Genomic DNA, 17,569 nt, shown 5'->3' on the forward strand with positions numbered 1-17,569 from the left:
TCACCACCACCACCAAATATAAAAAAATGTATTTTTAATTTTTTTTATAAAAATATTTTTCATTAAAAAATATTTTCTATCTAAATAAATGAAGCATAACATTGGGAAACAAGCTGATTTCAGTTAAATCTGTTCATAACTAAGAAAAATTCTTTTATTTAAAAAAAAAAATTATTTAGTAAAACTTTGTATCCCCTTTTTGTTTTTCCAGCACATAAATCTTTGTACCCATCCTTTCTAACCAATCACGACTCATACTTGTTTCGATTCTCTACAATTTTCCTATTTTCAAATACATTCATATATATATATATATATATGTTGTATAAATTGTGTGATAACATAAAACAAATAGATTCATACTCGTTAATTGAAATTTTAGAACAAGCAAACCATTCTAAAAATTACAATACATAACAAAATAAAATAACATAAAAAAGCAAACTGAAACATGCACTAGACAATATCCTTAATTTTTTTAAATAAATTAAAAAAATTCTAGATATGCATAAAATTTGACAAGAATAATGTGACAATATTAATTAAAGTGTATTTGATTTTATTGTTGAGCCAAATAAAATAAAATAAGATTGAATGTATATTTAGCTTTGGTTGTGAATCTTAAAAAAAAAATGATTGTAAACCTTAAAAAATAAAAAATAACAATAAAAAAATAAAATAAAAAAAGATTGAATATATATTTAGCTTTGGTTGTGAATCTTAAAAATTAAAAAAAAAATGGTTGTGAACCTTAAAAATAAAAAATAATAATAATAAAAAAGATTAGAGGTATATTTAGCTTTGGTTGTGGATTAAAAAAAAAAAAAAAAAAAAAAAGAAGAAGAAGAAGAAGAAGTTGGTTGTGAACCTGAAATAAATAAATAATTTCGGCTCATTATTTCTATATTGCAATCTTTTCATTTAAGAGAATACAAAACTACTTAGACCCATCTCAACCGACGATTAGATCCTACTTTAATTTCAAATTAAAGTTGTAGAAAAACTATTATTTTCCAACACATTGTTCATATAACATTACAAGATATCCTACATTCCCAAGAGAGCGAGAGAGAAACACACACGAAGACTCATGATTCAAAGACTGGTCAAGAGGGAGCTACCCTCCTTGATGAGCACAAACACACTGCCAGCATCTCCCCTTGAGATCCGAAGTTCTTCATCAAGGTATGTGGTGAGTAACCATGATTCTGCATTGTTGCTCGGGATAGAGAACATCAGTGGCGGTTGGCTGGAGATTGTCTTTGCAATAGAAGAAGCAGTGTCTTAGACAGAGGTGATCAAGCCTTTGAAGGGTGTGAGGTCAATATTTTGTCCAAGAAATTCAACATTTTCTGGTAACACAATGGAGTCTGTCAACTGGGGAGTCCCAACAATGCCTTCTTCAAACTTGATCTAAATTCAATCAAGAAATGTATGAGAAATCAATTATTGAACATTATTGTTTCCAATTATTGAACATCTCTCATTTCTTCCACAGCTATTAGACGCCGAACTGCAGCATTGATAATTGGTGTCACACTAGCTACAGAAAGATCTTAACATATTTCAAAGACCACGTTAAAAAATAAATAAATAAATAAAAGGGGCTAACAAATCAATCGCAAAACCTTAACATGCTCTATGCTCCAAAACTCTCCCCATTCTGCTATCTTTGGGAATCGTCTTTTTAGTCAAAAAATTATTAAATTAGTCAAAAAGCCAACAACTCGTACCAAAAAGTCAAAGATTCTCTTTTCTCTTTACTTTTTGCACATCTTTTCGTAAAAAGCCAAAAAGTCATCCCAAACATACTAGTTTTTTTTAGCTCATATTTTAGCCAAATAGCCAAAAAGTTACTAAATTAGCATGTTCCCAAACGAGACCTTAGTTATAGACCTGATATACACACTATCGTGTAAATATATGCGCGTGTATCCATGTGCAAAAGTGTGGATGATGCTTTCGGCAAAATCTTAGGTGCCGTTTGGTAACACTATGTTTTCAGTTTTCAGTTTATATTTACAAAAATTTTAAAAACTCAAATAAAAACTTGTTTGGTAAATTTTTCATTTATAAATCAGTGGTCTCAGTTTATAATTTGGCCAAAAAATGTAAACTCAAAAAATATGTTTCCGTTTTGAGTTTTCAGTTTTTTTTTTTTTTTTTTACCACCCAACACTAGCTACCACCCGCCACCATTTTCCACCACCGTTTTCCGCCGCCACCACCCACCTCCCATCACCACCTGCCACCACCACTCATCACCCACCAGCCACCACCAGCCACCACCAGCCACTTGCCACCCACTCGCCACCACCACCCACCCGCCACCCACCCGCCACCACCACCCACTACCCACCTGTCACCCACCTGCCACCACCACCCACCACCACTACCCACCCACCACCCACCACCACCCACTACCACTACCACCACTACCCACCCACCAGCCGCCACCACCTACCTGCCACCCACTCGCCACCACCACCGCCGCCACCGCCGCCACCACCACCACCACCACCACCACCCACCCACCCGCTACCTGTCACCCACTCGCCACCACCACCCCCACCACCCACCCACCCGCCGCCACCATCACCCACCACCCGCCACCACCACCCCCACCCGCCACCCACCACTCACCACCACCACCACCACCACCACCACTCACCACCCACCACCCACCTGTCACCCAGCCGCCACCACCACCCACCACTACCACCACCACCACTACTACCACTACCACCACCACCACTACCCACCCGCCACCACTACCCACCACCCACCCACCACCACTACCCACCACCACCACCACCATCACCTACCACCCATCCACCACCACCACCCACCCGCACCACTACCCACCACCACCACCACCACTCACCACCCACCACCCACCACCCACCACCCACCACTCACCATCTACCACCACCACCACCACCACTACCACCACCACCACCACCACCACCCGCTTGTCACCACTACCCACCACCTGCCACCACCACCACCACCACCACCACAACCACCAACCACTACCACAACCGCCACCACAACCGCCACCACCATCACCCACCACCCATCCGCCACCACCACCCACCACCCGCCACCACTTGTCATTTCTCACTCTTTTTATATTTTTAATTTTTTTTAAACATTTTGTCTAAACCAAACGAGTTTGTAGTTTATGTTTTTTTAAAAATAAACAAAAATCGGTTTATAAAATTTTTATAAATATAAACTGAAAACGTAATCGTTACCAAACAGGCCCTTAATATTTGGATTATACTTCAGAAAAACATAACAATTTGTGATGTTTTTGTTAGTGATCCATTAGTCAAATCAAAGCCCTCAAACTATTGGCACTACCCACGAATAATAATTGGGTAAATTACAAATACACCTCCTGAGATTTGCTTAAAATGTGAATTGTTCCCTATAGTTTGAAAAATTACAAATACCTCATTGTTTGAATTTTTTATTTAATAGAATTAATTGAAAAAATAAAATTTCTAATTGTTCTCTTATACAATGATAAAATTATCTAAATTATTAATTGAAATAAAATTTTAATATCATTAAAAACTATTAATTAACTTGATAATTTATTAATAAAATGACTTATTTGTTATGAAATTAGAAACTTTAGGGGACATATTGTAATTTTTAGAACTACATGAGGTAATTCATAATTTAAATAAACTTCAGGGGTGTGTTTGTAATTTATCCATAATAAAAAGAACACAAGAATAGGGAAAAACATGAACCTGCATACAAATAAGTCTAGCAACACAAACTAATCACAAAACCTGACACAAAATGTAGGAATGGCAACGAGGCAGGGTGGGGCCGGGGATCACCATCCCCGTCCCCGATCCCCGAAGCTACAAACTTCACCGTCCCCGGCCCTAATCCCCGACAGGGAACCCCTCACTCCCCCCAGGCCCGCTCCCAACGGGGATCAGGTTTCCCCAACCCCGGAAAATCCCCGTAACTCACTCACTCTCTCTCTCTCTCTCTCTCTCTCTCTGTTTAGCTTTCTCTCTCAATAACAAATCATCATCAACAACATCATCGATCATCAACATCATTTTCATCAACGGCAACATCATCAAAAAAAAAAAAATAGAGACAGATCTGGTGGGAGGGAGGAAATCGATGGTGGCGGTGGCAGGATCTTCTCAAATCTGCCATAGCAGAGGGAGGAGGAGGCGAAAGGCGACGGCATACGAAGGTTTGACGGTGGCCTGGTGGAGGAGGAGCCGACGGAGGACGAGGCCACGAAAGGCAACGGGAGGAGGCCGCGAGAGGCGACGAAGAAGGAGGAAGAGGCGATGGAGGAAGAAGCGGCAGTGGCCTGGAAGAGGAGGAAGTGGTGGTGGCCTGGAGGAGCCGACTGCATTTGTGGAGAGAAAAGAAGAGAGAGAGAGTGTAAGAGAAAGACAGATCAGAGAGTGTGTGTGTGTGACTGTGTAGTGTAAGTCAACCAAACCCTAAACATATATATATATAAATCGGAGCTAACCGGAGCAGGGGGCGGGGCCGAGGATGAAATATGTATCACCGGCCCGAATGTCACTGCGGATTTATTTTTGAATACTATCCCCGGCCAGTCGGGGGTATTTTTCAAGGAAAAACCACTCTTATCGGGGACGGGGGGTCGGGTCCCCATCGGGCCGAGTTCAAATTGCCATCCCTAACAAAATGCATATGATTGGACAAGATTTTTCAAAAGTGGGTCCCACTAACAAATTTTGTAAAATTTTGTTCATTCACGTGTATTTTGTGTCCATAGAAAAACTGACCTGTACACCCTTGGGACTTCAGACTTCCAATTTGGCATTGGTGCTGAAGGAAGTAGTAACCAGTGGTCCGGAAAACAAAACAGAGTTCTAAACCGTAAAAGTTCTGTGAATCAATGGTCTATGATACTTCCTCCACCTTCACTAATGGCAGTGTTCTTGACAACAAAGGGAACAAACCTACAAATGATGTATACCTGCAATCTCTCACATCAAAATTCTGTAAATACCCAGATTACATTGTAAGAATAATGTAAGTCTCAGTTTTGACCCTATTTCCAGAGCAGCTTAAATTCAGTGAGGCAATGTGAAATGTAAAATGAGACCTTCTCTTTGGTCTTAGATACAAAATTTTTTAGCTTCCATACTATACAGAATTTATGCTCCTGTATTGCTCTCCAGTTTGAGAGAGTGTTGCTACTGTTCGTTCGGCGGAGCTAAACAGAAGGTACTTCTACGTTAACAAGTCTAGACCGTCGTATACTGGGAGACAGATGCTGATATACCTCCAGCACCCACAATAAGATAGTGAATCTATTTTAAGGAGACTATGATATTACACAGCTTTCAGTTTGCTTTCTTTTCCTTAAGTTTTATCATATGTATTTTTGTTCATTAAGTTGTATGATGTAATCCCATTTCTTATTCTGTAAATCAGTTTAATTTCGTATGAATTTGTTTGTTTATTTTATTTAATTATACAATTTGTACAAGTACCACTTGGCGTTGGGAAACAAAGAAAGGTGCTCCATTTTTGTGGGTCTTGGGCTTACTTTGGTCTATCGTAAATTCAGTAGCTTCCCATGAAATGTCTCTTGTTATTATGACATATTTATGGGTCTTGGGCTTATTCTGGTCTATCACAGATTTAGTAGCTTCCCATGAAGTGTCTCTTGCTATTAAGAACTTGGCAAGCTTCAGCAATTTCATGGCCTTGTCCAGTATGTTGGACATGTGTTGTATATTCTGAAGTGCTGGTCTGTTTGATCATTTGTGGAAGATCTAATGGGATAGGTGCATCCATAGGATGTGATATTACATTATCCTCTAGGTTAGGTACTTTTACCTCTCATTTCACACCCTTTTTCAGGCGTTCATTTTCTCCTCTTGCTCTATGTCTAGCTATTTTAAATGGTCCTACTGGGCCTGCCAAAAATATATGTTAGCTTTTTTAGCTTTTGAATGTTAATTATATAATTTTAAGCATGCCAGCATAAATCAATAAGTCCTTACAGAATTTTTATTACCAACCAATTATCAAACGATTGTGTTGAAATTCTTTCAACCTCAATGAAGAAAACTTTTACTAGTGGCTTGCTTAGGAGAAACTTATAAATATGATAAGTACAAAAAACAGTTTAGAAACTGAATTTCATTAAGTAAATGAGAACTTACAATGAAATGACACAACCTCAAAAATGTTTACAGCAACAACTACTTGAAACTACTCCTAAGAAATGAAGTACAGTACAGGAATTAAAGAACTGAAAATTTAAAGGACTGGAAATGTAACGACTGGAAAGAAAAATATGAAGTAAATGAATTTGAGTCTAGGTCCTCCTTCTGGTGGCATTCTCTTCTATTTATACTTTTTGAAGATAACTGTCGAAGTGGACTTATAATCGTCGAAATGTTTTTCCATGATCACTGATCATGGTTTTGCATAGTTAGCTCCCACTACGCTATCTTTGCAATTAGGCCTCCCTCCTGAATTTGAATTTGAATTGTGAGTAACCGTTAGGCCACGTTGTCTTGTGTCTTTTAACTATTCCACTATTGTGCAGATCCATTATTACCAATATAAACTGCCACGTGTCTATTGTTGATTGAAGACTTGCATTAACTTCCCAAATTATTCTCTGTGAGCCACGTGTTAAACTGCGATTGGCCAATACAAAATATAGCCAACAATAACTCTCAGTTTTTTATGTGCTTCTCATCAATTGCTGGGGGTGCCATGAATGAAAGAGAGCGCTCGAAGAAAGATTGTTTGTACAGAGCTCTATACATGGAAAATTCTATATACAACAAATTACCCTGATAGTTACTATATTTTGCGTCTTGTATCATTTTCATCTTTATATTTATAATTGACCTAATTTTGGTCCTTAATTTTAAATTTTGTGCTAATTTGGTCCAATTAATATTGTGTTAGTGTTTTGTACAGAAAATAATCACTAAATTAGTTAAAGATTTGAACGGAAAATAATAACTAAATTAGTTAAAGTTAACTCTCTGAGTTTATTAAGTTTTTAATTTTTCTCTTAAAAATATGATACATGGCACTTATGTGTGTATTTTTTAATAAAAATTACTAAGAGTTCTAATCAAGTGGATTAAATTGAGATAAAGTTACAAATTCATAATCAAAATTGAGTCAATTTAGATTTATGAGGACCAAAATGATGCAATGACCAAAATATAAAGACTACCGTCATAATTTACTCTTCTATATATATGCTCTCCCCAATCGTCAACTTTGTGACATTTGATTATGACTAATTGTGAATTATTATGACTTGATTACGACTTATTGTGATTGTTATTTAGAAAAATTATATATATATATATATATATATATATATATAAACTTAAAAGTTTAACTCTTATAGCAAAATAAACTCTAAATCTTTAATTTTATTAATTTAAATTCAAAACTTTTTATTTATTTTTAATTTAAACTCTCAGTCAATGAAAAAGGTAATGTAGTCATTAAATTCAATGTAAGTATACACAAAGTGTCTAAAATATCATTTTTTATTGAGTTTAAACACTAAAACATTTTTTTTTTCTATAACTCATCTTTTCAAAAAAAAAAAAAGAGAAGTTATATATTATGTATTTGGTTATGACTCATTATTATTATTATTATTATTTTTTTGTTTAAGTTATAACTGAAAAAGATCTAATTATAATATTTGTGAGAATTAATATCATAAATACCATAAATTACATATGATGCACTTCTTTTCAGAGAGCTTAATATTTTATTTTTATTTTGCTATATTAACACTAACTCATGTACTAATATTACCGGTCATTCGTCGTGTATTTTTAGTATATTTTAGGATAAATTACAAACACACCTCTTGAGATTTATTTAAATTTTAAATTATTTCTTATAGTTCTAAAAATTACATTATGCCCCCTAAGATTTCTAATTTCATAACAAATAGGTCATTTTATTAATAAATCATCAAGTTAATTAATAATTTTTAATAATGTTAAAATTTTATTTCAATTAATAATTCAGATAATTTTATTATTGTATAGGTGAATAGTTAAAAATTTCATTTTTTCAATTAATTTTGTTAAATAAAAAATTCTGATATAGAGGTATTTGTAATTTTCCATATCATAAGGGACAATTTGTATTTTAAATAAATTTCAGAAGGTGTTTTATAATTTACCCTACATTTTACTAATGCTGTGTTTGGTTGGGGGATTTGGAGAGGGATTTGGAAAGAGAAATGAAAAAGCTCGGTGAAATGCAAATAAAACATGTCAGTATTTTACCTAGTTTCACACACCTTTTCCCTTTCTCTTTCCAAATCTCTCCTCGAATCTCCCAACCAAACACAACATAAGGAGTGGTTCTACTAACACACAAGACGAATATAATTTTTCATAAAAATTGATGTAGTTTCCTTCAACATGTAAATGCTGACAAGAAAAGAAGATTTGAGATCTTATTTTCAGCACTCTTTTACAGATGAATACAGAGTATTTATACAACAATTATCCAAGACTAACCATGATGAGTTAACTCTAACTAATCATACTAACTCTAACTCTAACTAACTAACTGTAGAACTAATTATGTTACAACAACATCTAACAGATATTATAATGGATATGGAATGTTATCACTGGACTCGGCTTGTAGCTTCTCACACTTGGATGTGGCTGATGAAGGCTGTTTGAACTGCTGCAGAACTTGAACCTGTTTGGACTGTTGCTGCTGCTGAGTCTGATTGTAAGCTTTGTAAGCTATACTTTCATCACCCCCTGGCAAGCTCATAGGGGAAGAAAGCACCATGAGCTTGTCACGAAGAAAATGAAAGCGAGAGACGGGTAAAGCTTTGGTAAACAGATCAGCAAGTTGATCAGAGGAGGCAACATGCTTGACAAAAATTTGTTTGGATGCAACTCGTTCACGGATATAATGATAGTCAACAGCAATGTGTTTAGACCGAGAATGAAAAACAGGATTGGAACTCAAGGAAATAGCAGACAAGTTATCACACCAGAGAAGTGGACATGGATGAGCAATGTGTAAATCAGTAAGAACCATTTGAAGCCAACTCAACTCAGCTGCGGCCTGAGCAAGAGCTCGATACTCAGCCTCAGTGGATGAACGAGACACTGTAGGTTGCTTCTTGGCAGACCAAGAGATAAGGTTAGGACCTAAAAAGACACAGTAGCCAGTAGTAGAGCGACGATCATGGACACTACCTGCCCAATCGGAGTCAGAGAAAGCATGAAGCTCAAGAGGACCAGGAGTAAAGGACAGACCCTGATGAAGGGTGCCTTTAAGATACCGCAACAAGTGTTTGACAGATGCAAAATCAGCCTCAGTAGGAGCATGCATAGTTTGGCAAGCATGATTAACAGCAAAGGAGATATCTGGACGAGTAATTGTCAAATACTGAAGTGCACCAACAATACTACGATAGAGAGAGGGATTGGAATAAGCCATAGTTGCAGAAGACAGAGAAGAGGACTTGACAGACATGTGAGAAGGGGCTGATTTACAGTCAGCCATGCCAGCCTTAGTAAGAATTTCCGCAGTATATTTAGATTGAGAAAGAAAATAGCCAGATGAAGAAGAAGTCACAGATACACCCAAAAAATAGTTGATAAGACCCAATTCTTTCATTGAAAAAGCAGAGTGCATATGGGCAATGAGAGAGGCAATATGAGCAGAATTATTTCCAGTAATAAGGATATCATCAATGTAAACGAGTAACACAGTCATGGTAGTGGCAGTGTGTTGAATAAACAGAGAAGAATCAGATGAACTAACAACAAATCCATTTGTAAGAAGATAGCTGGAAAAAGTAGAATACCAAGCACGAGGTGCCTGTTTAAGACCATACAATGCTTTAGTCAACTTACAGACAAATTGCGGTTTAGACTTGTCAACAAAACCTTGAGGTTGAGTCATATAAACTTCTTCATCCAAGACACCATGCAAGAATGCATTTGAGATGTCAAGTTGTTTAATCGGCCAATTGTAATGAAGAGCCAAGCAAAGTAAAATACGGATTGTGGGCTGTTTAGCAACGGGACTGAATGTCTCATGATAGTCTAAACCTGCTTCTTGAAGATAGCCTTTAGCTACAAGACGAGCTTTATGGCGAGCAATGGTACCATCCGAATTACGTTTGAGACGAAATACCCACTTGCATCCAATAGCCTGTTTAGTAGGAGGGAGAGGAACCAAGGTCCAAGTGGACTGTGATTGAAGAGCTGCAAACTCTTCATTCATGGCCTTGATCCAGGCAGAAGACAAAGTAGCCTCTTTATAGGAACTTGGTTCAGAATCAGTAGAAGCAGTAGAAGTAATGGCAGATAAGATAGGATGAGCTGCCTTAGACCGAGTAACCATTGGATGAATAGTAAGAGAAGGAGCAATAGGAGAAGAAGGAAGAGAATAGGACTGAAGATCAACAACCAAAGAATCAATAGGAATAGCAGGTGAAGAGGAAGAAGATAATGGAGAAGAACCAGGCAATGGAGATGTGGAAGAAACAGGTGCTGCTGCTGGTGCAGTGGATAAAGAAATAGGAGAAAGAACTGGTGCTGGTGTAGCTGATGGAGGAGGAGAAGGTATAGCTGATGTGGAATGAGAACAAGATGGCCAAAAGAAAGATTTATACTGAGACAAGGAAGAAGAAGGAACCTGGCTAGAGGAATCAAGAAAAGGAAAGGTATTCTCATGAAAAACAACATGCCTAGAAACATAAATGTGACCAGTGCTGGAATCAAGACACCTATATCCTTTGACTGAAGGTATATAGCCAAGAAAAACACAAGCAATAGATCGGGGCTGAAGCTTGTGATGAGCATATGGCTTGAGCCAAGGGAAACACAGACAACCGAAAGGTTTAAGAAAATGATAGTCAGGTAATTGATGAAACAACATTTCAAAAGGAGACTGATTGTGAAGCTTAGAGCTGGGCATGCGATTGATAAGATATACAGCAGTGGCAACAGTGTCAAACCAATAAGCAAGAGGAACACCAGACTGCTGAAGCAATGCAATGGTGGTTTCTATAATGTGTCTATGTTTCCTTTCGGCAACACCATTCTGTGGTGGTGTATAGGGACAAGACAATTGATGATCTATACCATGAGTGCGAAGAAATTCTTGAAATTTAAGTCCCAGATATTTAGTGCCATTATCAGTGCGAAGAATTTGCAACTTAACAGTAAATTGATTTTCAACAAAAGCTTTGAATTCAATGAATTTTGTAAAAACTTCACTTTTAAAATGTAAAGGATAAAGCCAAGTAAATTTGCTGAAATCATCAACAAACAAAACATAGTATTTAATGGAAGAAGCAGAATGAAATGGCCCCCATACATCACTATGAATAAGAGCCAATGGCTTATTAACAGAAGTTGTAGACAAACTAAATGGTAATCGATGGCTTTTGGCCATACAACAATGCTTACAAGGAAATGAAGAACTAGAAATAGTCTGAGGTAGTTTCAGTTTATTACAAATCAATTTCATTTTATGTAAAGAAGGATGGCCTAAGCTAGCATGCCAAGTGGAAGAAGCAGTAGTGGTGTTGAGGCAAACTGGATGAGAAGAAAACCTAGGAAGAACAGCTGGAAGATGATAGAGGCCATGAGAGCTAGAACCTTTATAAAGAATAGCTTTGTTACTCTTGTCCTGAATCACAAAACCAGAAGAATCAAAAGTAATAGAACAATGATTATCAGACACAAATTGATGAACTGAGATGAGATTTGCAGAAATTTTAGGAACATGAAGAAGCTGTGTAAGAGCAAATTGTTTAGAAGGAGTTGGTAAAATACCAGTACCTTTATGCTGAATAGGCAAGGCATTACCATCTCCAACCATAATCTGATCTGAACCTTGATATGGCTGATAGGATTGTAAATTTTGCAGATTATGAGTGACATGACTAGTGGCTGCAGAGTCTAAAAACCAATTGTCTGATGGAGAAGAACCAGAAGCAAGGTAAGCCTTATTCTGGTAAGTATTCTGAAAGTCAGATGCAATAGGAGAAGTCTTAGTGTTGGTAGATTGATAGGAAGTATCCATTCGGTACCAGCAATCGAGAGCAACATGATTATGTTTGCCGCAGATTTGACAAACCACAGAAGATTTGCCATTGAAAATATAACCAGAAGCATTGTTGTTAGAACCAGAGGAATGTTGATAGCCATAGGAACCTCGACCTCTTCTTCCTCGTGAGAAATATCGACCACCAGATTTATGGCCTCTGCTAAATTGAGAATGTCCAAACAAATTTCGAGACGAAGTAGAATTTTTCTGAGAAGAACCTTGAGTTGAATAAGCCACATGCAGATTAGTAGAATTCTGTTTGGAAACAGATTCTACATGAATTGCCTCTGAACAAAGCAGTGATGACAGATTTTCCATGGAGATGGCTTCAGATCTTGCTCGAATTGTGGTTTTAAAAGCATTATATTCAGCAGGAAGGCCATTCAATGTGAGAAGGACCAGATCTTCATCTTCAACTGGTGAACCAGCCATAGCCAATTGATCAGACAAAGCTTTAATCTGAGAGAGATATTCTTCCATTGAACAGGATGTTTTAACAACATTATGAAGCATGTTCTTGAGCTGATGAATATGAGACCTTGAGAGAGAAGTAAAACGTTTCTCAAGTGTACTCCAGACTTCATAACTACTCTTGCAATGAAACACTGTGGTGAACACTGTTGAGGATAACGTAGCTGTAATACAGCTCAGAAGATGTGAATCAACAAGCATCCATTGAGTGTATGCATCATTTGGTACCTCTCTGATGTATTGAGGAGGAGGTGCAGTAGAGCCATCAACATAACAGAGCAAACCAGTAGCTCTGAGAATGTTGTGAAATTGGTTTTTCCAGATAATGAAATTGGAAGAATCAAGCTTGACAGTAACAAATGAATTTAGATTGGAGATAAGAAGTGAAAGATTTGAGGGAAGCTGAGAAGAAGGTAAGGTCGCCATTGATGGACCTTCAAACTCGTGAGAGCAATATTGGCTCTGATACCATAAAGAAGATTTGAGATCTTATTTTCAGCACTCTTTTACAGATGAATACAGAGTATTTATACAACAATTATCCAAGACTAACCATGATGAGTTAACTCTAACTAATCATACTAACTCTAACTCTAACTAACTAACTGCAACTCTAACTAACTAACTGTAGAACTAACTCTGTTACAACAACATCTAACAGATATTATAATGGATATGGAATGTTATCACTGGACTCGGCTTGTAGCTTCTCACACTTGGATGTGGCTGATGAAGGCTGTTTGAACTGCTGCAGAACTTGAACCTGTTTGGACTGTTGCTGCTGCTGAGTCTGATTGTAAGCTTTGTAAGCTATACTTTCATCAGAAATTAAAGGGGAATTTTTAATCAGTAATGATTAAGACCCCAAAAAATACAATCCCCACAATCCTTATTCACTTGTGATTGGTCCAGGAACGAAAGGAAAAAAAGAAAAACACAAATATATAATTAGTTCACATCACTTTGGAAGTGATGGGGTCCCAAAAATGAGGGTCTCACTCTTTTTCTTTTCTTTTTTTAAATCAATTTTGTAGGCATATAGGCAAATTCATTATCCTTCACTGATTTTTAATTGTATTTTATTGCAAAAGCAGCATCTAACAACTGTAAAGAGAAACAATAACATAATTTGTGCCGAACTTATGAGATAACAAAGCACCATGCTTGTGTGATGCGAGGGAGAAGTTGTTTAGTGATCCAACAGTATTGCTTAACACAACACAAATCATGACACTTGTCATGTTATTTTCTCATAGGAGACAGAAAGTAGTGGAACCTACTATTTTAGCTAATGAAATGCATGTTGGAATGCCATTTGGATTTGTCTCTAGAACAAACTATAATTTCTTGATGCGAGATGCCATCAAATAATCTATTTTTTTGTTACACGTATTTTTATGTAATTTGTAAACATATTTTGTAAGGAAAATATTATGGACTAGAGGGTGATGTGTTATTCTAGTAAAATTAAACAGAATATTTAATACAAATATTATTATGAAATAAATAACAATATATAGACAAAAAAAAAAAAAGGAAAGAGGAGTATCATGAAGGTGTTAACTGAATTAAACAATTCTAGATAAAACTCAAGTTCAAAGTGTTAATGGAGTGAAACAATTCAAGATAATGTAACATTTCTCGTCTGGTGTTCACAATTACTAGAAGTAGGAGACTTGAACTATGTCACGAAATAAAGTTATCCAAAATATAATTTAATATAAAATAGAATAGAAAATCACCTTATTCTCTCCAACATCTCAATATATAAAATATGTAAGAATAAACTCTATATCTTACTCTAATGATATTCTTCTATATCTCATAACACTAAGGATAGCAATACATACGATGCTAGATAGACCAAGTGGTTGATTGTACCATTTAAAGCCAAATTGTCAAATTAATAAATAATAAAACTGAAGAATAAGTTATGAAATAAAGACACATAATTAGATAATTTAATATTTGAAATTATTTGAAATAAATTTGGTAACGGACAAATTGAATTATATAAAATATTATTTTTATTAAAATATTTTAACGTGATGTTGCGATCTATGAGTTCACCACGAATCCATTCTGACGACAAAAAAATTTTCATTTTGTAGAGTTTTGTGTGGAGGGGACGAGGGATACTATTGCACCTAAAGTCACAGCATCGTATCTGTTGAAACGGTGCAGTATTGGAAGGGGGGAAATTTAAAAAAAAAAATTGCCCCAGAACAAACACTTCTTTGGACATTGTTATCCCTTTCAGTAGTATTACATGTATTAATTAATATACTAATTAGTATACCAACATATATTTGGACATTGTCACTTCAAAACTATAGACCTACTCATTATACAAATATCATGTTATTGTTTACCATCAATTTTAACGGTAATATTTTTTAAAAAAATAAAATTCATAGTCAATATAGATCTTATTTGATAGATATTGATGAAAGAATTCTAAAAATACTAATTTTATTAAAAATCGACATTTAGATCAAAAGTTATATTATTTTGAAGTTTAATATTTTAGTAGTAGTGGTATATATTGAATTTTTCAAGAAAATTTTTTTATACTCCTTAATACATTAAAATTTATTATGAGATAATTTTGACCAAATCTCCTTTAAATTAAGCTAAAACTTTAATAATATGGTATGCCCTACGTTATTTTGAAGCGGTAGTTGAAATAGAAAAATAAATAAAGGAAAAATGTGTTGTGCCAGACAATGCAAACAGGCTAAAATATAGTATTTTATCACTATTTATTGTTAAAATATAGCAATAACCAGTCATTGGAGAGGCCTTATCATACATGACAACTAGGCTGTTTTGACTATACATATATGCACCTCCCTCTTTTCATTCCTAGGCCAACCTAAATACAATATAAGCAATAGTTCTAATAAAACATACTAATCTTTGTCTGACTTGTAAACATGGTCATGAGAGATTTGAAGTGCAGAAGACCTCGAGGGTTTGGATTTTCTACCAGATTTGAATGATTTGGCGACCCAAGATCGAAGAATACCACCATTAAACAAGGGAAGCGCCACACCAATTTTCTTGAGCGTGTACGCGAATGATTTCATTAGTTGAGTATAGAGAGGCAAGTACGTAAGTGCAAAGATGGAGACTGGGAAGAATGCCACGGAGTATATGGCAATTCTAGTCCACTCTTGCTTGTTACGTATCAAAAGAATCACTGTCGCTGCAAATGCTAGCATCATCATTGACACGGAAAGGATCAACAATGTAATCCCTAGCATAAGGTTTTGAGGAAGAGAATGCTTGAAGTCACTTAATCGAAACGATGAGGTGAGGATGGAAAGAAATGTGATGACGGATGTCAATGCAAATGTGAGGGAAAGGACATCTGTCAAAGCAAAAATTACAAAGAATGGTTGGTCGAGGAGAGTGGGTAACCGGTGCTTTGATTGGGACCTCCAGGGACAGTGTAGGCTGCAGCAAAGGCAACTGTGGAAATTAGGACAGTGACGATGGAGCAATTTTCAGATGTGCGCTTTAGCCATTCTTTCGCTTCTGTACGATGCTCAATATTGTTTTCAGCGAAGAGCCTGTCAGCAGTCTGTCCTTTTTTGTTGAAGTGTCTGGTGAAATGGATTGTAGATATCTTCTTCACACGCTGCAATGGATAGCCAATCCAAAGAGAATGTTGTTCAATTCACTTGTATAACAGGTTCTTAGATCCTAACAAAAAAAGTTACATTTTGCTAACTATCAGTTTGTATCAATGTTAACATTCCATTAAGGTTTCGTTATATAAATGAATGAAAAGTTGACATTTGTCTTGCACATGGCTTCTAAAATATTGTGAAATGCACAAAATGAACTAATTCATCTTTTTCTCTTCTTTTCACTTTCACCTTTCCCTGTTTCTCTTACCCATGTTAGCAGCCATGGCTGCCTACACGACAATTGCCATGTTTGGTTGCCACTGCGGGTAGAAGAAAAGGAAAGAAGAAAAAAATAAAGTAATTTTAAGTATTTCACAATATTTGAGATGTCATGAGAAAGACATGTCAAATTTTCATTTATTTACATAATGAATCCTTAATAGAAGATTCACATTGTTACAAATTAATAGTTTAAGAGTGTAAAATGATACTGAGTTATAGTAAATGAAAATTTTCTTCGAGTTGTTGGACCAAGATCCTATTTGATCCAACAACGTCAAACTTGCACAAATCCAATGCTTAATAAGGAAACGTAGCAAGAATAATATGTTTTGCATGTGCACATCTAGCATTAGCAATACTATCATATGTCAAACAGTATCAACCAATATATCGATAAATAAGGTATCATAAATCTAAAATTTCGTTGCGTATCGAGCGATATTTAAAACTCTGATGCACATAAAGAATGGAACAACGTCAGTAGTGTTAGTGTACCTCAAACAAGAGCAAATCTTCTTGCAATATCAGAGCAGGGCTTCTCATGTCTTCATCAAAGTGATCATTTGGCTTTCTCCCAATCATATGCAGTATAGAGTTCCCGTCATTGTCAATCTTTCTTATAAGCCGCCTCATTGGAATTTCCATCTTCTCAACAAAATCAAAAATATGTATTTGGCGGTACTTAATGGCTACATGGAGTATACTACGCCCGTCATCATCAATGTGCTCGACTGCCTGAGGATACACATTAAGTATTTCTTCAACGATCTCCAAAATACCCGACTTAGTAGCCAAAAATAGTGCAGTTTCAGCAGTATTTGGTTTGTTCGTCACATGGCTTGTCTCAGTTTTGTGTTCCTTCCCTACCGATTGGACTGAGGAAATAGAGGCCATTCCATATTTGTGGGTCTTAGATATACCCATGTTTAATACAGTTTCAGTAGCCTCCCATGAGGTATCTCTTTTTATTAAGAACTTGGCAAGCCTCACTGCTGATTGATATTTCTGGTTTTTTCCCCGAATCGCTTCCCACAAAGGGACTTTAAAACACGATTCAC

At 36.2% G+C, this 17,569-nt stretch overlaps 1 protein-coding gene and 1 pseudogene across 1 annotated transcript; both read right to left on the minus strand.

The window, feature by feature from the left end:
* Nucleotides 1-1,051: 1,051 nt before the first annotated feature.
* Nucleotides 1,052-5,753, minus strand: LOC114271027 (light-induced protein, chloroplastic-like; annotated as a pseudogene).
* A 9,978-nt stretch (nucleotides 5,754-15,731) lies between these two features.
* On the minus strand, nucleotides 15,732-17,566 carry LOC145800077 (uncharacterized). The gene is made up of 2 exons (XM_082889732.1): nucleotides 17,007-17,566; nucleotides 15,732-16,237 (listed from the first exon to the last, which is right to left on the minus strand). Exons 1-2 carry the CDS (start codon nucleotides 17,433-17,435, stop codon nucleotides 15,983-15,985), a joined length of 684 nt encoding a protein of 227 aa, XP_082745858.1. The 5' UTR covers nucleotides 17,436-17,566; the 3' UTR covers nucleotides 15,732-15,982.
* Between the last annotated feature and the right edge of the window lie 3 nt (nucleotides 17,567-17,569).

This window comes from Camellia sinensis, chromosome 9, assembly GCF_055761805.1.
Source record: "Camellia sinensis isolate YWXY chromosome 9, ASM5576180v1, whole genome shotgun sequence".
NCBI lineage: Eukaryota > Viridiplantae > Streptophyta > Magnoliopsida > Ericales > Theaceae > Camellia > Camellia sinensis.

What these genes read in the sequence shown, in the direction of transcription:
- LOC145800077 (XM_082889732.1), bottom strand. Translation starts at nt 17,435, where the DNA reads ATGGGTATATCTAAGACCCACAAATATGGAATGGCCTCTATTTCCTCA. An exon ending in AAGATTTGCTCTTGTTTGAG is followed by an intron (nt 16,238 to 17,006) that starts GTACACTAACAC and finishes TATCCATTGCAG; the next exon opens with CGTGTGAAGAAGATATCTAC.